Source organism: Adiantum capillus-veneris, chromosome 20 (genome assembly GCF_014529385.1).
Source record: "Adiantum capillus-veneris isolate H3 chromosome 20, ASM1452938v2, whole genome shotgun sequence".
Classification (NCBI taxonomy): Eukaryota; Viridiplantae; Streptophyta; class Polypodiopsida; order Polypodiales; family Pteridaceae; genus Adiantum; species Adiantum capillus-veneris.
This window is the reverse complement of record NC_140950.1, coordinates 95,229,723-95,251,172: the sequence shown is the minus strand read 5'-3', so window position 1 is coordinate 95,251,172 and position 21,450 is coordinate 95,229,723. Positions and strand designations below refer to the sequence as shown.

The following is a 21,450-nucleotide window of genomic DNA, read 5'->3' as shown; positions in this document are numbered from 1 at the left end:
CATCAGAATTGGCGTTTTCCATCCCCTACAGCCTAGCGTTTTGGTCATCGCCATCACCTCCCCCTAGCCTGGCGTTTTCAGCTTTGCTTCATCGCCAACATCCCCATAGATCTAGCGTTTTAACTAACGCTACAAGCCAAGCCAACGCTTTCCATTTTCAGCCCCTCTTTTGCAGCAGATAGTTCAGTGTTTCAGCATTACGGACAGCAGCGAATTCAGCCCTAGATACTTGCAGAAGATCATCATTTTCAGCCTTGAAAACCGCAGCCAAACTAGCGTTTTCAGCAGCCCCAAAACAGTCCCAGATTTTCAGCCATAGCATTTTTTTGGACAGCAGATAGAAGGTCGCAGATTTCAGCCATTAAGTCGTCGTCGTCGTCCCCGCCGTCGTCACCGTCATAGTCCCATGTTGCATCAGTTTTCATGCATCATCATTGTACCACTTAGTGCAATCAATAGTAGACCACTCTCGCCGATGAGAGTGGGGCCTTCGGAGGAGGGTTTTACAACGTCTCTGGTGTCGTATCTCTCTTCTCTCTCTATCTCTCAGTCTCATTCACTTACACGCACAGTGTCCATTCACTTTGTTTGTGATCATAGCACTCTCTCATTAAGAACGGAAGGCTCTACCTTCCATTAAGAACAAAAGGAACCTTGAGTACAGTTCGGAGCACTCATCTTGAGCAAAGCGCAAACAATCATTCCGCTGCGCCTAACATTGGTATCAGAGCTTTGGTAGTGTTCTGTATCACTCAAGGAAAGAACCACAAGAATCACAAGAATTTTTTTGGTTGTTGCGGTCGCACGAACCCAAGTTCGCTTGGCCGTGTCGATTCCTAATCGTGTTTTTGAAGAGTTACAGGAATCCCAAGAAAGAAGGGCTTGTCCAGCCTCCCCTTGTTTCTCTTTTCACTCATTGAAAGCGGACCGTGCACTTAGCGGCCGGCCAATCGACGTGAGGTGGGAAAAAGCAACCTTGGTGTGAGCGCAAGGCCGCCAAGGGGTGCGCCCGTGGAAGGGACTAGAATTTGGGTGAAGAGAAGATCCTTCTCAAACACAGATTGCAAGCGAAAGAAAACACTCAAGAACCTCAAGAACCAAGACCCCGAAGAACCCAAGTTCCTCGTGAACTTAAGAACCCAAGACCCCCAAGAACCCAAGTTCCACGTGAACTTAAGAACCACGACCACAAGAACCCACGACTTCAGTGGATGGTCATCACTCGAAGCGGAATCGATACTTCGCTTGGAGGTGATGAGCATGAGAGAGGCGAAGAAGAATTTTCCCCACCAGGAGGTTTTTCCGACCCTCCCTCTTCCCCATCTACGTCAAGGATTGCACTAACTCCTATGGAGGAGTTGAAGCAGTTGTTTAAGGAAAGACAGTTAGAATGCGAAGAAAGAAAAGCAGAAAGAGAAGCAGTAAGAAAGGCCCACGAAGAACGAAGGGCAGCCATAGATTGTGAATACGAAGAAGGAATGGCAGCCATAGAGCATCAGTACGACTTGGAAGAAAAAGAAAGTCAAGCCAAATTTGATCGCGAGAACAAAGCAAGGCAAACAGAATTTGATCGCGAGAACTAAGCAAGAATGCAAGAGATCTTGCAACTCGTTTCTCAAGCTCAGGCACAGATGCAGAAGATTCGGGGAAAAGAGACTCTCTCAGTCTCTTCTTCTCCAAAGCATGATACACAGGATTTGCATGATGATTTGGATGATAAAGACAAGCATAATGATTTGCATGATCAAGATGTGATTTCTCACAAGCATGATGAGTTGCATGAAGATGATGTGATTGTTCACAAGGATGATGTATTAGTTGATGCTTTTTCTAGCGAAGCTAACCTCGTTGCAGATTCGATCAATCACGAAGGATCGATCTTGGCCCTCGAGCCTAGGTCCAAAGAATCCTCTCAGGAAGAACCGATCTTGGCTCTCGAGCCTCGGTCCAAAGAACCCTCACAGGAAGTATTATGCGTTCGCATGATTGATACGCACGCATTGTTCGAGTGTTTTATTCGTGATCGTTTCCTGTATTTTAGTCAGCGTCTTTATGTGATCCCTTTTCCTAGGCATGACATATTGTACGTTGAGCATGTTTCACTCATGAATGAGGACGGATGTATGCGGCTTTTTCATGAAAAACTGAAAACTATGCATGTAAGGAAGTCACATTGCATGTCTCTTCCTTGGCACGACACAGTTGTAGAAAGAGCACGTGAAAGTATGAGCACCAAGCATGGGCATTTCTGTTGTGAATTGCCACATTCGATTGATTTAAATCAACAAGACATGATTCAATCTCATTGTTTGCATGTGTGTGGTGAACGGTTTGGCACTCCGTCTCTCTGTTCATCTACATTGCATGCACAGTCTTTTAGGAAGACAAGATTTTTTCCAGTCACTTTACATGGAATAGATATGTTCATTTGTGTTGGAAGTGGTTTCAGGAATTTTCACCCATGGAGATTCTTGAAGAAGAAAGAAGCATGACTCTAGATGAAGTTAAATCATCGAAGGAGCCACAGAAGACTTTGTGTCGCTTTTGGCGCGGCCCAAAGAAGCAAGCATTGCAGACTTTTATGAAGTGCAAGTACCGCACGACCCACACATCAGAGTGGGCCGGCGAAGAGTCCCTTCCAGGATTCCGGATGTTTTTGGCGATCTCTCTCGACGCCATACAGTTCGGTACCAATACCTCACTTTGAAAAGGAGGGGATGTCACGTGACACATCCAACCTTATGTGTCCGTGGACAAGCTACATCATAACAGGGTTCAATCAGTCCAGTCAAGTTTAGATTAGAAGTGATCTAGCACTTTAGTGAGTCTATTCGTAGACCGTGCATGCCCAGTCACTTAGTGTAGATGCATATCCTCTGGTTGCACACAGCATGATCATCAATATTCCCAATAGAATCCATCAGGGGAATTTTCTAGTGCATTTAGCCTATTTTCCCTATTTTTGACATTTTTCACTTATTATTTTTAAGTGACTTTCCAACAAAAGTAGGTAGGGCAATTTTGCTAAGTTTGTATATAAGCAAACCCAAGTTAGCACTCAATGGCAGTAGAGGCAACAGGAGCTCCACCGCTCAACAGGCACCTTCTCAGCAAGAACCATCAAGGACCCATCAGACTTGGCGTTTTCCATCCCCTACAGCCTAGCGTTTTGGTCATCGCCATCACCTCCCCCTAGCCTGGCGTTTTCAGCTTTGCTTCATCGCCAACATCCCCACAGATCTAGCGTTTTCACTAACGCTACAAGCCAAGCCAGCGTTTTCCATTTTCAGCCCCTCTTTTGCAGATAGTTCAGTGTTTCAGCATTACGGACAGCAGCGAATTCAGCCCTAGATACTTGCAGAAGATCATCATTTTCAGCCTTCAAAAACGCAGCCAAACCAGCATTTTCAGCAGCCCCAAAACAGTTCCAGATTTTTAGGCATAGCGTTTTTATGGACAGCAGATAGAAGGTCGCAGATTTCAGCCCTTAAGTCGTCGTCGTCGTCCCCGTCGTTGTCACCGTCATAGTCCCAAGTTGCATTAGTTTCGATGCATCATCATTGTACCACTTTGTGCAATCAATAGTAGACCACTCTCGCCGACGAGAGTGGGGCCTTGGGAGGAGGGTTTTACGACGTCTCTGGTGTCGTATCTCTCTTCTCTCTCTATCTCTCAGTCTCATTCACTTACACGCACAGTGTCCTTTCACTTTGTTTGTGATCATAGCACTCTCTCATTAAGAACAAAAGGCTCTACCTTCCATTAAGAACAAAAGGAACCTTGAGCACAGTTCGGAGCACTCATCTTGAGCAAAGCGCAAACAATCATTCCGCTGCACCTAACACCATCACAATGCAACACAAATGATTACAGATGTATGTTACAGAACATAGAAACATACAGTCACCGATGAACACTCCTCTTGCAAATAATAAGCAAGACGATCGAGGCCATAAGATATTCAACAACTCCCTCATCACTCCTCTCGAAATAACCTAAAAAGGTCCGAGCCATGAGATATAGGGGCCTTTTACAACCAAACGCTCCCTAGACCATAGCTTGCGTTGCTTGGAGGTTCCAAGAGTACAAGTAAATGTTCCCTAGACCGTAGCCAATTTGCTCTTCAATACTCCTCCCGGGAAAGCAGGAGCTATGAGTAAAGCACATCTGTTTTTGACCTTATAGGAGTTTGGTTTGCGTGGGTTGTAGCTGCTTGTTAGGGGAGATGAGCTTTCAGTGCTGAGTTTGTTGATGACTGAGGCATGTTTCTGGAGGCTGGGGGCCAACTTGCACGTGTGAGCAGTCTCTTGAGGTGTCCTTTTGTGCATCGGGAGGAGTGATCAACTGGCGGAAGATAGCGGCTTTCTGTGCTGATAGTGCCCGATTGGTTGCTTAGAGAGGCTTTTCGTGGATCTCCCTAGGGACACCGGTATGCTACTTGGACTGTCAGGTGTTTCTGGATTTGTCACCAGAGCAGCACATTGCTCCTCTCCTCCTTTCCATGAGGAGGAGGAAACTGCTCCATTGGAGCTCAACAAGGCTTTCTTTTGCTGGCAGGGTTATAGTGGCCCATGAGGTGCTATTGGCTGCTATGTGGTACATCACTTCTTGCTGGATTTTCTCGAGCTCTTGCATTAGCCAGCTAGGGAGGTTGATCACGAACTTTTTGTGGTCAGCGTGAGACACAGGGTGGGCCCAAGTCTCCTAGTAGGTCATAACTTTACCTTGCTCTCAGGGAGGTTTGGGGATTATCAACTTAACGTGGTAGAGTAGAGCCCTTCTTGTTGGGAAGCTTGTGGTCAGAGGACTTCTTCTACGGGAGGAGCCCTGGAAGGAGTTATTGCTACACCGGATTCGTGCTCGGGTCCCACAGACGGTGGTCCATGGAGCCCTTCCACCCATTGGATTTTCACAGAGATGCGCAGAGTAAGCGTGAGCAGGAGATGGGAGGATCGCTTTAAGGTGAGCCTGCTTCAGTCTTGGGAGCAGCTGCGGGATGGCCTTGAGCAGCGAGGCTATACCTGTAGAGTGGCATACCCCTCTAGAGCTAGCAGCTCTTTGTTGGACGTGGGCCTTCACGCGACTAGAGGTCCTCATTTCAGTTAGGGCTTGCTCGTACATAGGGTTCTTGCATGTTCTTCGGGGTTCAGAGGGAGGGTCGCCTCCACTGAGTCACTGCCGAGGCACCGGAGGTGGCCGAGTGCTTCTCTTAGTGGATCAAAGTTGTGGGCATCAGTGGGAGGACTTGTGTCATAGACACCGACCTGTTTAATCTTGAGTCAGGACATTGGGAGCTCTAGGCTTGGGAAAGCCACCCTTTGGTGCGAGTGTAGTGGGACACGAGGGAGTGGTTTTGGCAGGATTCCTTTACCCTAGCTGATCACTCGGGGACCCCTTTCTTCCAATACACAGCTCATCTGCGTCGCCACATATTGACAACATGGAGAGAGGCTCGTCCTGCTGTAGCGATTCATTGGCAGGAGGAGGGTCTCACGTTCGAGTTCTTGGCAAGATTTTGGGAGTGCTTGTGGGACAATAGACAGTCGAAGTGATTCACCATGTTCTAGTGGCTAGTTGCACATCGAGCTACTGCAATTGGGTGTTGGTTGGTGCACAACGGCCTCTTGTCAATATGTGCCGCGTGTGACCACCCACTAGAGACCCAGCGTCACTGTCTGTGGGACTGCCTGTTGGCACAGCAGGTTTGGCTTCGGATTCTTGGCTGATGCCTGCAATTTCTACAGCTAGCCAGTACACTTGGGGTGCTGCAGCTTGGTCCACACTCACGGGCCCAGCCCTTCGTTTTGAGATGGCTTCAGTCAGCTATATGATTGTGATACAAGAGGGCAGTACCGTCCACCATTGTGGTTGTTTCCTCCTCCCATTTCCTGATTTAGCCATCAATTATACACATCTTGTCTTTTCATTGGAAGAGTCTCCCCATATTTTGATGTAGCCCTCTCTAGCAGTGGTAGATTGTAGCCTGTTGGGCAGTTTTCTTAACTAATGGAAGGATCTTTTTCTTGCAAAAAGAAGAAAAACGGGAACCTACTTTTGGGCAATGATGCGAGTGGAGATGTTGTAGCTATTGGCCAAGCTATGCATGATGGAAGGTGACACTGTGTCACTTCATGCGTGGAGAAGCAACGACATTATCATATGGGGAGCCCATTGTATTTAGGGTCTTTGAGCTGAGGCAATACAAGTGGATACTATTTAGAATGGCTATCTCGTATAGTTGAGATTTCTAGTACTTTCCCTTTTCTCCACGCAGTTTGTTGCCTTGCCTTTGCTCAAGCCTACAAATGTTAGTAATCAAAACTGTATGGCACATTTGTGTGTGCAATGATTTTCCACAGGTTGTCTTAACTCACAAAAATCTATTCAAGTTTGGGTTGGAGCTGAGTTTACTGCCATGCCAAAGTCTGTACTGGTTCCTTTGAGATAGTCGACTCCATATGTTCTGGTCTGCTGCTGTGTCTCTGTGTTGATTTGCTGTTATCTATTGTTTCATGTGTTTTCATTCTATTTTGAGTGAGATGTCACGCACATTGCACTGAGGAGCACCCATTGTAGAGAGCACGACACACTATCCGCGCTACAGGTGCTCTCATTTTTGGCACGCCGGTTGGGACCTCAACTGAAGTCTCACTCTTGTTGAGGTACAAATTGAGGAGCTAGCTGGTTTTTACCTAGCCTCGCCTACTTCGCCTTGCACAATGCAGCCTGCTTTCAGACCAGGGGACTTCCAGGAGAAGGTCCTGGATGAGTTGGCAAACGTGATGCTCCAGCCAAATGAGACTTTTGCAGAGCTTATGACCAGAACAAAGTCTTTGGTGGCCAAGCTTCCTCAGCAACTAGGTGAATTTATGGCTAAGAAGTGGGTGGAGAAGGCCCTTCCCAAAACTTCCCAGCAAAAACTCCGAGAGAATCTCCGACGTGACGCCACTCTAGAGGAGTTTGTCACGGCTGCTACTAGGATAGAGGGAGCTAGAAAGCTGTTCACCAGCTCCCCTCAGGTAGAGACCCCCTCAGTGTTTTCGGAAAGTCCTTCTGATCCGTTAACTTCTTTACGCAAGGAATTGGAAGCCCTAAAGTTACAGCGAGCTCTTCAAGAGGAGAGGTCCTTCTCTCTTAGACAAGAGAAGCCTCCACATCACAAGGCATTGGAACAGATCAAGCGCGAGCTAGAAGAGCTCAAGTCTCAGCAGGAGACTAAGGCTATGGTTTGGTGTAGCTCATGCCGCTCTCCAGGGCACCCTCCACAGGAATGCCCCCTTCGGGCTTACTGCCACTTCTGTGAAAAGTCTGGACATGAGGACAAGGACTGCTACTACCTCAAGGGATTGCGACAAATACAACAAAGTTTTGGTCCTACTCTTCAACAAGGGCCAACACCTGCATCCAACATGGTTTCTCCTTGTGGCCATCCACACCACATGCCACCTTTATTGATAGCCCCTCCTATGCAAGTATGCAAAGTACTTTTCCGTCTCAGAGCTTTTATCATACCCATGCTCCCTCATGCCTCTACCTCCAACTCCATGCACCAGAAGCAAGGACCACCTCGCCCTTCGACTCGCCCATTGAATCGGCCCATTTTGTGCTACAGATGCGGGGAATATGGTCATTACCAAAGAAAATGCCCTCTGCTTGAAGGGTCCCCTTCCTGCCGTCATTGACTTGAAATGAAGGATCACTACAGTAAGGATTGCCCTAAACTTCGTGCATCCACGGCTTTGAACCCAAGTCAAAGCCAGAATGAGTTTACCTTTCCCAAGCTCAATCTAATAGCAGTTAGCACCGTTCCTCAGCCGCCCCCTTCTACCCATGTGGCTACCCCTCAAAATAAGCTGCAGTTGGTAGAGGAGCCATTGTGTGTCCTCACTCGGGCCCAGAGAGCCGCTCTTGGTCTTAGCATTCCAGCAAGTTCAACTCCCCCACACATTCTCACAAAGTGGATACCCTGCCTTCAACCAAGCCATCCCCCAGTGCCAAGAAAGAATCCAAATCTTTGCTCTTCGATATTGATAAAGCTTTCTTGGAAGCAGTTTCCGATCTACAGAAGATCAAGGTACCAGAGAAACCACTGGTAGAAAAAGAAAAGCTTACAACAGAGACAATCTTGAAGAACACCTTCCAACAAGTGTCCCTCTATGACATGTTGCGGCTAGATGCGAGTTTCAGAAGTGACACCCTTGCAGTTATTCAATTCCTTTACCCCGGAGCAGGTCCTAGTGGCGGGCACCTCCCAGTGCGACCATCAAAGTCCTATATGATATCCAATCCCGCTGATTATAGAAGCCCTCGCCTGACACCTCACTGATTATAGAAGCCCTCGCCTGACAGTGTCCGTTTTGGATCGGCAATTCTCAGGAGTGATAGTGGATGGTGGATTGGGCATCAACTTGATGCCCGAGTTCACTATGTTAGCTCTAGGTCTACTGCCTACTCGCCCTGCTCCCTTCATAGTTACATTGGCCGACCAGCGGACCGTCTACCCAGTGGGCATAGTGGACAATGTGCCTCTGCAGGTACAAGACTTTACTTTTAACTTGGATTTTGTTGTGGTTCGTCTTCCCCAGGTTGAGGGCGGATTTCCCTTGCTCATCGGTAGACCATGGCTGCGACACACTAAAGCACCTAATGATTGGGGAAACGATGCCATGTGGATATAGACTCCTGGCTCCCCGATGCAAGCCATTCGCCTAGAAGGAGGCATGGATTTCATCGTGCAACATAGTTCTTTGTCCCTAGCAACCAGCCTTGAATTGGAACAGCCTACTCCACCTGACGGTCATACGAGGATCTGTTGGAGTGGTCGGATGCTACCAAATATATGCCCTTTTATAGAGTCTCTATTCACTCTTTGCCTGAAGGTACACCCTCTTCCAATGTTTCCACAGTTACTAAACCTAATGAGCCACCCGAGCCAGCTCAAAGGTCGAAGGTCATAGAAGCTACTCCTGATGCGCCTTGGTGGAAGCCTTTGAATTTGGTGCGCCTATGAAGAATCATAGAAGCGGGAAGAAATCTCCTCTACAGGAGTTCACCCCCCTTCAACATTAGCCCCATCGGTGTCTGCTTCTCCGACCAGAACAAAGGTCTCCTCTGTGTCTAAGCGAACTCCCGTCACAGAGCCCGTCCTGCTTGATGAATTCCATGCTCATGATAACTGTTTTGCTCATGATAGCTGTCTGCTCCCTCCTCGTCCCTACCACCCCCTCGCCCCTATCTACCCCTATCCCCTACTCACTCCCTCCCCCCCTCCTCCCCTCCTCACCCCTACCCACCCCCTCACTAGCCCTCGCCCCCCCTACCCACCCCTCGCCCCCTACCCACCTGGCCTCGCCCCTCACCCCCCTACCTACCCTCGTCCCCATACCCCCTCACCAACCCTCGCCCCTAGTCCCTCCCCCTCCCCCCCTGCCCACTCACCCTCGCCCCTAGTCCCTCCCCCTCGCCCCCCTACCCACCCCTCGCCCCCTTACTCACCTCCTCGCCCCTACCTAGTGCCACCTCGCCCCCCCCGCCCCCCCACTCACCCCTTGCCCCCTTGCCCAGCTCTCGCCCCCCTACCCACCCCTTGCCCCCTTCCCCCCTACCACCCCTCACCCCCTGCCCATACATGGCCCGAACACTCCCTTTGCGGCTTCTCCTCACCCTCTCCATCGGGTACTTTCACAGTGTTTAGGCTCTTGTCTTCAGCTTGAGGAGACGGAGACCTTCTGTAATTGAACAATCAAGTGGCCCTTTGGCTTTGTTTCCTTGCTCATAGGAGATGGCCAGCGACACAAAGGGGGAGAGCAAGTTTTTTGTAATCCGATCATAGCAGACGAGCAAGCTGAAGAGCCGCCGTTTCCTTGTGGCTTTCAAGCATTCACCTAATTGCCATCTTGTTGCTGTTAATGCTTTTTGTTCTGCCATCACGATATGGAGCTTAGCTTTATTTGCGGTGTTACTCGGGCTTATGGTCATCCCTCTTTTCGAGAAGAGTGCTGTTGCAGAAAGTGTTGCAAGGTTCATCTGCAAGCATGGACCAGGTCATTTTCCTCTCACTATGGTTATGGAGGATAAAGATGCGATGGATCCAAACCGAGCATCTCTCTTTGCTGTGGAGCCTCATTCTGTTTTGCCAATTGGGATTCTAGGACTATGCAATCATACCGGGTTCCTGCCTATTCAAAGGCTTAAGGCGTTTGCAAGCAGTGCAGTGTTTTTAACTCCACTTTTGAGGCATGTAAGGTCATGGTTGGGCCTAGCACCTGCTTCACGAAAGATGTACGGATCGGTACCTAGTGGTTTTCTTTCACAGTTTTTCAGTATTCCTCTCATCGAGATGGTGAGCAGTCTTGTGGCGGGCAACCTGTAGCAGGCTACAATGTCACTTTCACAGGACACACAGTTAGTACAGTTCGTCTGGTCTGGTTCACACTGGACGGGCTCTCTGGGCTGGACAGTGACACGTGGCAGGGATATGGACGGGAGCCTAGTGGACATCGTGGCCAGGTCACCACCACCACTCAGTTTGGAGATAGACTTAGATGGCTGACATTTATGAGCCGTTGGTGGCTCTTTATGGTGGGACATATGAGTAGTAGCGGTTGGGTCATCATTATCATCTTCTTCATATATGGTCCAACGTCGTCATCTAGAGTAGAGAGTCTATACACGCAGTACGTCTGCACCATCCCTGCACATCTGAGCCTCGACACCCCCATTGTACCCATGAGTTCTGGGCTGGAGCTGAGTGTGCTGCCACGCTAGAGTCTGTACTGGTTTCTTTGAGATAGTTGAGTCCATATGTTCTGGTCTGCTGGTTTGCTGCTGTGTCTCTGTGTTGATTTGCTGTTATCTATTGTTTCATGTGTTTTCATTCTATTTTGAGTGAGATGTCACGCACATTGCACTGAGGAGCACCCACTGTAGAGAGCACGACACACTATCCGTGCTACAGAAGTAAAGGTAGGATGACAATGTCAAAGCACTTTTTGTTTGCAGGTAATTGATAGAGTGATACAGATGCTCTTCAAGCAAGGGAGAAATACCTCAAATGTGCTTTGTTTCGGGTTTCAGCAGGTGAACACTCAGGAATTTTTCATACTTAAAAACTCAGGATCTTAACTGATACACAGGAATATAACAAATTTTTGGACGGTTTTGTAAATGCAGCCGCGGCCAAGGTCATCTCTGGAGAGCGAAAGAAGTGCTCCTGCTGGTCTTGCTTGTGTCACAGACAATGCTGCTGTCAGAATTCTAAACTCAGAGACGTGGAGAAAAATTCATTCCAGGGTATATACTGTGAAGTGTGATACCTATAGAAAGATGTACTGTGGTAATTTACATCTAGATTTTGCTGTGAAAGCATGACCAGCGAAGCAGGTCTTTAAGGATCACATGGTGTGTTTTTGTAGATGTCTAAGCAAAGCGTCCTCTATAATCATAAAAATTTATTTCAGAAGATCTTAGTACCTTACCAAAAATTCTAGTCTGGTTTGAAGAAGGCCTCTTAGACAAAATTTTAAAAGAGGATATGGAAATATTGTTGGGAGCTACGGTGCTTTAGCATACTCCCACCTGGCTGACCTTTCTTCTGCTCAGACAATAGAGAGTACAGCAATAGAGAGTACAGGATTCAAATAGGAGCTACAGTGTTAATACTCCAGCCAATAATTTTGCAACAGCCTGCTGTGTATATGCATTGATTTAGTATTTGTAACATCAATCTCATACACAAGGGGTGTCGTAGTCCTAGTGAAAGTCTATAAAAGTCTTCTTAAGGGACTTTGCTGGATGTCTGATTCGTGAGTGGTGCATAATAATTAAGAGTGGAGAAAGCAAAGCTAAAAAGCAGAAAATAAAGCTTATAGTTTAACCCTCAATGAAACATTAATCATATAGTTGTATGCATACTCAATTACCCAGAAAAGTTCACATGGAATGCTCGTCACCAAGTCTCAAGCAAACCAAAACTAGGAAGTACTGACTTTGAATGCTGTCCTAAATGCCGAAGTGCATAATCTAGTTTACTGTCCCAATCCTTCCTGTTGTCTGAAACCATCATTCTCAGAATTCTGATCAATGTTTTATTTGTGGACTCAGCCTGTCCATTTGCTCGAGGATAGTAAACCAGTGGATTTTTTGCGGAGTATCATGTGAAACTCAGTTAACTTCTCCTTGGCAGTCGCATCAACTATAATGTTGCAACCATGGTTCCACTGAACGTGTGTAACGTCCAACGTCACGGGGCTTATCTGAACTATGCTGATACTTTGGCTCCTTTGCGACCTTGCTAATGGCTCATCTGTTACTTTGCACGTGGCTGAACCTGGTTCAAAAGCACTTTCTTTTTCTTCAATTTTGGAGAAGAATTGTTGGCCATTCATTCAAGTTTATGTTGGCTGCAGGTGGGTGACTCGATCATGCTCCATCTTCTTTCCTATGCTGATATATTTCATCCTCTTCCACATAAATGCTACATACAGGTTACAGGAACATCAGTCCTTCTATTGGCACAAAACTTTAAGAGGCCAAGGCGTGCCTTGCCTACAAAAGAGGGGTCAATTGGTAAGTTTCTGAATTCCAGCCATCGGACTTTGAAAATATGTATTTCACATTATTCTGAACTAAAAGGGTAGCTGCCTCACATCCTTTACAACTACTAATTTATGTTTTGGACCCATGAATTTTAGTGTATAGGTGCCCCTTTGTTAGCTAATTGATTGTGACATTTTAGAGAGGCGGGATGCTTTGCTGGAGCAAGAGAGACTGGTTGGACTGAATAGCAAGGACACTTGCAAATCAAAAACGTGTGGCCACAGTAATATTAACTCATGCACTGATGAGAGGAGCAAAGAATGGGTTAAAAATAGGTCAGTTTATGATGGTAATGCCACTGCAAGGAAAAGGGAAAGGCCGTTTAGCTGCCAGCGTTGGAAAATGACAAAATTGACAGCTGGACGAGCTGATGAAGGGTGTTCAATTGATATTTTAGAGAGATGTGGTGCTTCCGTAGAGCTAGGGAGACTGGTTCGATCGAATGGCAGTGACAGTGGAAAAGTTAAAACGTACGTCCACGGTAATGGCAGCCGATGCACTGATGAGAGGAGCAAAGAAAGTATTAGCAATGGTTCAGTTTATGATGGAAATGCCACTGCAAAAAAGAGACAAAGGCCACATAGCTGGCAGCGTCGGAAAATGAAAAAATTGACAGCTGGACGGATTGAGGAAGTGTGTTCTTCTTATGGGATAGAAACAAGTGAGTTGCACATGGTAGTAGACTCACAAGAGTTTCAAGTAAAAGCTTCAGAATTCCATCATTCAAGCTTTTTGGATGCGGCTAGAGATGGTCCAGCCACACAAGGGAAGTTTTCTGAAGCTGTAGGAGTGGAGGTTGCTGCCCTAGAAAAGTTCAACAGGTCAGACAGTATCTGCAAGTTAAGTGGTCTACAGAAGCCTGGTGAGCCTGATGAGGAGAACTGCAGGCCGATTTTACCTATACTAGGTTCCTGTTCGCTGCCAAGGGTACTTTCTACATCTGATGAGCAGTCAAAAATTGTTACAAACAACAGTCCAGAAAAGATTATGGTCCATACTTCTCTGTTCTTAGTGGAGACGCTGAGCTATGGTAATGAGCAAGAGCAAGGGAAAAAGGTGATTATCGATCTTTGCAGTTTAAACTGTTTAATAGATAGCTTTAGGATTTCTAGTTCTTTTTAACACAAGACATGAATCAGGCATAATCTGAGATTGTACAAAGGGGTCTTGGTTGTGTTGAAACTCACTATTTTGTATCATTGTCTATTGCACTATGTTTCATTATGCTTACCAATGTCTCATCAAGGCGCAGAGTTTGGCAATGCTCCAGGCATTCATCCCAGCAAGACTGATGTATGCTTTGATCAGGCGCATGAACTAGTTTCTGTTGCAGGAGTGGGGCTATCCGATGAGGTAGAGTTGGACCTTTCAGAGTGTCTTTGGTCTCTGCCAATAGGCACGGCATACCTCTCTTTTCATATTTGGTTAGATTAATTAGGAGAGATTTCCCATTGAGGATGTTTCTTAGGCACACTTGAAATGCTGATGGGCAAGGCTTAGGTACTCACAGAACACCATAGATGTTCATGCAGAGATTAGCCCATTGTGGTTTGAGTTGGCCAATGGATTGCCCATATCAGAATGTGTGGCGTTTGCATCTGATGCTATGAATGAAGGATATTCAAGCATTGCTTCTGTGCATGCGAGTTTGAAGTTGGTTCAGATATGCATGGTAAGGACGGATTTGAGATCTCACATGTATTGCTTGGGGAGTTTTGTCCAGAGTCCAATGTATTGAATGATGCTGGAAATATTTCGTAAAAGCCCTGCTAGAGAGCAGGCTTTGAAGATATTTAAACAGTGTGGCTATTACTACTAGTTAATGTTTGATGAATTATTAGATAAACAATCAAACCAGTTACCAAATAAGGTTCAATGGATACCAATTTATCCTGGTAAGGAATGAGACCTCAGATGAAAATATGGATGATACAGACTGAAACAGTTTAAAACAGTCTTTTGGAATTCTGGTCAAGAGATACCAGCAGTGTGAGCGAGCACAGATGCATGATGAGCTGGCGTCTGATCAATTGGGAAGTCACCATATTCTTCTTGCAGTCAACCATTAGGGAGCTCATTAAATGGTAGCTCGTTTGTCACACATATGTCTTTGTAGCAGACTTAGATTCTGTTGGGGTTGACTGACATGTCCGATGCAATAGGGACTTCTTCGCTTGACTGTGGCTCTTGTTGGGCTCTCCTAGCCCGAGAGTTTTGAGAGAAGTGTCAGCTACCTGATTGCCTGCATTGATAGCAGGGTCAAGTGGTGAACTTGCAGTGGATGGGTCCTTGAGGTCTTGGGTTGAATGGGAGATGGTGGAAGAGGTGGCTTCGAGGGTAAGGAGAAGCTGATGGAGATGAAAAAACAGGGCATGGACACAAAGCCTCGGGACCACCTCCGGCTAAGAGAGCTAGACTTGCAATTGGGCTTGTACTTGATATTTATGGTATAAACCTCAAAAGTTTAAATGAATTGTGCAGAGCATATGCCCAATTCAAGGGCTTGAAATTTCTAATCTTCTTTGATTTGGGAGCTACTGAGATTTCATCCATCCAGACTTTTGGAAGCAGATGAACTTTGATTACGATTCCCAAGGGGGAGAACTTGAAGCCGAGCTAGCCACAGGGCAAACTCAGAAGGTGGTACCTCTCATAGGTGCTCTTCCAATAACCATCCAAGGATACCATGGAAAAGCATATTTTCATATCATGAAGTTGGGCAATTGCGATGCTCTCTTGGGTATGCCCTGACACGACAAGAATGATGTGGCACTCCAGATTGGTTCTCGTCAGTAGAGTCCAACCCCGAATTGGAACAGCCGCCTCCATCGGACGGCGGCCCAAAGGAAGACCTGCTTGAGTGGTAGGAAGCTACCTAGTCTATGCCTTGTTATGTGGTCTCTTTTCAATCATTGCCATACACCATCTTGTAGTGTGCATACAATAGTTGGCCCAATTGTGCCCTCTAGCCCATAAACAAGTCTATGTATTGTTATGTGGTCTCTTTTCAAACATTGCCATACACCATCTTGTAGTGTGCATACAATAGCTAGCCCAAGTGTGCCTTCTAGCCCAGAAGCAAGGGTCGAGGTCATAGAGGCTAATAACTCAGATGCTCCTACAATGGAAGCCCTTGGGCTTGGTGAGCCCATGTAGGACCATAGAAGAGGAAAGAAATCTCCTCTCCATGAGTGCATGTAGCGGAGATAATGTGTCGTGCTCTCTACAGTGGGTGCTCCTCAATGCAATGTGCGTGAAATCTCACTCCAACAGAATGAAAACACTGAAAACGATGAACAACAGAGCAAACACAATGACTTAACAGTAGAACTTGAATAGCATTGGACTTGACTAACTGAAATGAACCAGTACAGACTCTGGCATGGCATCACACTCAACTCCAAGCCCAGAACTCACGAGTACAATGGGGGTGTCGAGGCTCAAATGTGCAGGGATGGTGCAGACATGCTGTGCCTGAACTCAAGACGCTAGACTCAAGACGCTCGACCATACAAAGTAGATAATGATGATACAGAGTATCCAACGACTGGAACCAACCACACATGTATCTCCTATAGAGCCACCAACGGCTAGCAGATAACCCAATCCAGCTAAGCCTATCTCCAAACTGAGGTGGTAGTGATTTGGCCACGGTGCCCACTACACAATTATCCGTACTACTTGCCACGTGTCACTGCTAGGCAAGAGTCCGTCCAGTGTGAACTCCAGCCCAACTGCAACTAACTGCTTGTCTATGCCAGTGACACTGGAGCCTTGCTAGAGGTTGCCCGCCACAAGACCACTCACCGTCCCGGTGAGAGAGAACATTGAGACTAGTAGAGACCAGTGAAACTAGTAGAGAATACTGAAACTAGCAGGAAAATTCAATCAACCCAACTAGAGCTCTGTGGAGAAGAAATGATGAAATGTAGGTATTTGCAGAATATGAGAAAGAAGTAGGCAACTTGCTACAGTGAGATAGGCTGATAGAGAGCAGAAACCGAAGAAGGCCCTCCAATTTTAGCCAGTTTTCTTCGATGCGACCCGCCAACTGGCGTGGAATTTTCAATTTTTTGTCCTTGAAAAATACACTAAAGCCCGTTCTTTGTGAACATTGCGGGGTAGGGAAGAGAGGAGGTGGTAAGGGCGAGGGGTTGATTAGATGGTGGTTAGGGGTGAGAGGGGGAGGGAGGGGCGAGAGGGTGGGTAGGGACTAGGGGGTAGAGAGGGTCTAGGGGTGTGGGTACGGTCTAGGGGGTAGAGAGGGTGTAGGGGGTTGGTAGAGGCGAGGGAGGGTAGGTAGGGACGGGGGCTAGAGAGGGGCGAGGGGGGGTGAGGACGGACGAGAGGGGAAGGGAGGACTTAAGGGGGCACTAGCATGATAGAAACTCTGAGATGGAAAGGTGCTTGATACCTTGTATAGCCGGCATAGGAGGGGTTGTCAACAAAGGTGGCATGTGGTTTGGATGGCCATAGGGAGAAACCATGTTAGATGCAGGAGCCAAGCCTTGTTGAAGCGTAAGGGCGAGGCTCTGTTGTAATTTCCACAGTCCCTTCAGTCCCTTGTCATCATGGCCGGACTTCTCACAGAAGTAACAATAATTTCAAAGCGGGCATTCTTGGGGAGGATGCCCCGGAGAACGGCAGGAGCTACACCAGACCACGGTCTTAGAGTCTTGATGAGCTTTGAGCTCCTCCGCTTGATCTGGTCCAAAGCTTCTAGATGTGAAGGTTTCTCCTTCGAAGAGAGAATGATAACTCCTCTTGAAGAGCTTGTTGTACCTTCAGGGCCTCGAGTTCCTTGCGTAAAGAAGTCAAAGGATCAGAAGGACTTTCCAAAACGACTGAGGTGGTCTCTACTTGAGGGGAGTTGGTGAACAGCTTCGTAGCTCCTTCTATCCGAGTAGTAGCCGCGACAAACTCCTCTAGAGTGGCATTAGGTTGGAGACTTTCTCGTAGTTTTGCCTGAGAAGTTTCACCTGGTTGCTTAGGAAGCTTAGCGACCAGAGACTTGGTGCTGGTCATAAGTTATGCAAAAGTCTCATTTGGCTGGATCATCAACTCATCCAGAACCTTCTCTTGGAAGTCCCCTGGTTTGAAAGCTTCACAGAGCTGCTTTTGTAATGTGGCCCAAGTCGTAAAGTGGTTTTCTGCAAATTGACTATGCCATTTATCTACTAAGCCATCCAAGGTTGATGAGAAGAGTACCAGGTAGGCGTCTTCTCTGTTTAGACCACGACCCCTGCAGAGGGATACAAATCTCCTAGCATGGTCGTCTGCATCCTCTGTGGAAAGACCTTTGAAAGTCGGGAACTTGATGTTCACCTTTGCCAGAACACTTGTCAGCTCCTCCATGGCTATCTGCTCCTGAGCATGTTGCTCAAGAGGTTGTTGTAACACAGTGGGTGAGAACTGTACTGGAGAAGGTGACTTCGGAGGGGAAGAACTAGTTGAGGGAGTGGAGGTAGCCGCGTAGGAACGTAGGGGTAACGGGGCTAGTGGACTTCTACTGGGCACAAAGGGGCGGCGCTTCCAATGGTAGTACGCCAGAGGACTCAGTAGTTGACTTTGTCGCTCTTTTGGCTGCTTGGTATGTGTCATGCAGTATGTAGAAGCCCACCCAAGCTTTGGGTACGAGACCTTCAACTTACTCAACACTGGTCCAGACTCAACTAGACCAAGGCGAGTGACTAGACCACCTGGCTAGACCTGGACGAGAGAGAACTAGACCAGGACGAGAGACTACTAGACCAGGACGAGGAACTAGACAAGGTGGTCTAGGACTAAGCTGGTCGAGGGGAAGCTTGATGAGACCAAGCTGAAGCTGGACCACACTGATTGAGACCAACAAACTAGCGCAGGTGAGAGCGTAAACAGCTAGCTCCTTGACACGACTCTCGACAGAGTGAGACTTCAGTTGAGGTCCCACCGGGCTTGCCAAAAATGAGAGCACTTGTAGCGGAGATAATGTGTCGTGCTCTCTACAGTGGGTGCTCCTCAGTGCAAAGTGCGTGAAATCTCACTCCAACAAAATGAAAACACTGAAAACGATGAACAACAGAGCAAACACAGCGACGACTGAACAGTAGAACCGGAACAACTTGGGACTTGACTAACTGAAATGAACCAGTGCAGACTCTGGCATGGCAACACACTCAGCTCCAAGCCCATAACTCATGGGTACAATGGGGGTGTCAAGGCTCAAATGTGCAAGGATGGTGCAGACATGCCGTGCCTGAACGCAAGAGGCTAGACTTAAGACGCTCGACCATACAAAGTAGATAATGATGATATAGAGTACACAACGACTGGAACCAACCACACATATGTATCTCCTAAAGAGCCAACAACAATTAGCAGATAAGCTAAGCCTATCTCCAAACTGAGGTGGTGGTGATTTGGCCACGATGTCCGCTAGACCACCATCTGTATCACTTGCCACGTGTTACTGCCCAATCTAGTGTGAACTCCAGCCCAAAACTGCAACTAACTGTGTGTCGTGTGCCAGTGACACCTTGCTACACTTCGCACATACTCCAACTTGCTTTGTGTTTAACACTCGGACGAAATCTAAGCCAACCTCAGTGTCTAATGACTTGCCCTTAGATGAGTTCCCCCTAAGCTAGCTACAGGAGGCCTACACCGACCACAATATTGATCAAATTGTGATGGGTTTTAGGGCTAGGGTTTCTGCATTGGAGGCCATAGAGCGTTTGTTTGGCCAGTCACAAAGACTCTCTCTCTCTCTCTCTCTCTCTCTCTCTCTCTCTCTCTCATGTGGGCGCTCTATCAAAGGCCAGATCGAGTCTGCCAAGCCAGGTCCCCATATGGCTGCCTCATACATAAGAGCCGGTGTAACCAAAGTGTCAAAAAACCACCCCTTCGTACGGGGCTCCTGAAAGTGTGCCTGGTGGCACTGTCTCTCCATCCGTGCGAGTGCGGAGTACCCCTTGGTCAGTCTGTCTCTGGCTGCCTGTGTCATGGAAAAGGCCCCTGATGACGCTACGCTGCTTGATCGACCAGGCACGAGTGAGGAAGAGGAGGCTTTACTGTTGCTTTGTGGACTTTCGCAAAGCATTTGATACGTTGCCACGTGAGGGACTCTTCAGGCGACTACTCTCACTTGGGCTTGAGGAGGACATGATATGGGGCATATATACACTTTATGAGCAGGTATGTGGGCGAGTACGATGTCCAGGAGGCACTACAGAGACCTTGTTTAGCACCGTTGGTGTGAAACAAGGATGTCCACTCTCCCCTACACTCTTTGGGCTCTACATTGATGAGATAGTGGATTTTATTCGACATAGAGGAGGTGATGGGGTGGAGATGGGTGGCACCACAGTCCATATACTATTATATGCTGATGATATTGTACTCATATCAGAGTTAGCAGAGGGGCCGTGTCAGCATCTACTTGGGCTCGATGACTTTTGTGCGCAGCGAGGGCTCTCAGTGAACCTTGGGAAAACCAAGGTTCTCATCTTTCATACATCAGCACGGATCAGATGAGAGAGCTCTTTCACAGCAGCAGGGGGCAGTATTGAGGTTATGTCTACTTGGGGGTGACTTTTCCCGCGGCATTAGGGGCCTTTTCCATGACACAGGCAGCTAGAGACAGACTGACCAGGGGGTACTCCGCACTCACACGGATGGAGAGACAGTGCCACGAGGCACACTTTCAGCAGCCCCGTACGTAGGGGTGGTTTTTTGACACTTTGGTTACACCGGCTCTTATGTATGGGGCAGCCATATGGGGACTTGGCTTGGTAGACTCTAATGATCTCCAGGATGATCCGCAGCAAGCCGTCCGTTCCAAATGGTATAGTCAGAGCAGAGCTAGCAGTCCCACCTATGCTAGTAGATGCACTGTTTCACACGGTTTGCTTGTTACATAGATTACAAAGTATGGAGAGGGACCGCATTGCCTATTGAAGCACTACATGCATCATAGTCTATGGCAATGGCTTGAGATGCCTCTTCTTGGTATGCACAGACCAGCGAGTGGTTCACTAGACATGGGCTTGATATAGATCGACTACCACCCCTCCAGTATGACATCCATGTACCTACTTATACTCTCACTCATCAATAGGATCATCAGGCAGGAGATTTCGCATATTTACATTGAGAGGACATGGATCAGCCCCAGGCAGCCACTACCGACGAAAATGCTCCACTACCATGAGCATTTTCTCCAGATATCAGATCAGGGCTTCATAGACACCCCTCAATATATGCAGCAGTACATGCCACATCACCTACGGGTAGCCATTGGCCAGCTCCAAGTCTCATCACACCAGCTTGGGCGGGGCAAAGCCAGAGGCATACCACGAGAGAACCGGACTTGCCCAGTGTGTCAGACAAAGGTGGAGACGGAGGAGCACTTCATGCTACGATGCCCAGCTTACTCAGAGCTTAGACAGAGATTTGGGATTGAGGGCACTCTCCAGACATGCATGAGGAGGAGAGACCAGACTCATGTGGGCCATTTCATCACAGGAGCACTCTACATACGTGAGGAGTCTACACGACCACGACCACATGACACTGGGGGTGTTCAACAGACGATCACTCAGTTTTTCCAGAGAATGACTTCAGGGGATCCCACACCGCCGACGACGACTAGGCTGACACTCGAGCAGGCAGAGGCACAGCCAGCACGACGCCGACCCCGGGAGTCAGGATACCGACGGCCCCGTCTATACCAGCAGGATATATTGAGGATCCGTACACTTCATGAGCAGTAGCTGGAGAGGGCCCGCTCCACCACACATTGGAGCACCCACTTACATTGGGTTTTTCAGCCCCTCCCCCCCATGTACCACTTTTTATACCCATCACCCATTACAC

At 47.7% G+C, this 21,450-nt stretch overlaps 1 protein-coding gene and 1 pseudogene across 5 annotated transcripts in view; both read left to right on the top strand.

Annotated features, from left to right (window-relative positions):
* Positions 1-21,450, top strand: part of TERT (telomerase reverse transcriptase) — a 165,444-nt gene that overhangs the window by 22,296 nt on the left and 121,698 nt on the right. For 4 of the 5 annotated variants that reach the window (XR_015185583.1, XM_086492674.1, XM_086492673.1 and 1 more), the window contains exons 2-5: positions 11,002-11,079; positions 11,173-11,292; positions 12,408-12,567; positions 12,737-13,653. Coding sequence is in view for 4 of the 5 variants with exons in the window: in XM_086492674.1 (XP_086348800.1) it covers positions 11,002-11,079; positions 11,173-11,292; positions 12,408-12,567; positions 12,737-13,653 (1,275 nt within the window). In the remaining variant the exon portion in view is untranslated. Of the gene's footprint in view, positions 1-11,001; positions 11,080-11,172; positions 11,293-12,153; positions 12,332-12,407; positions 12,568-12,736; positions 13,654-21,450 lie in introns of those variants that run through there. The other variant, XM_086492675.1, reaches the window with a different exon arrangement.
* On the top strand, positions 9,782-10,372 carry LOC147432933 (diacylglycerol O-acyltransferase 2D pseudogene; annotated as a pseudogene).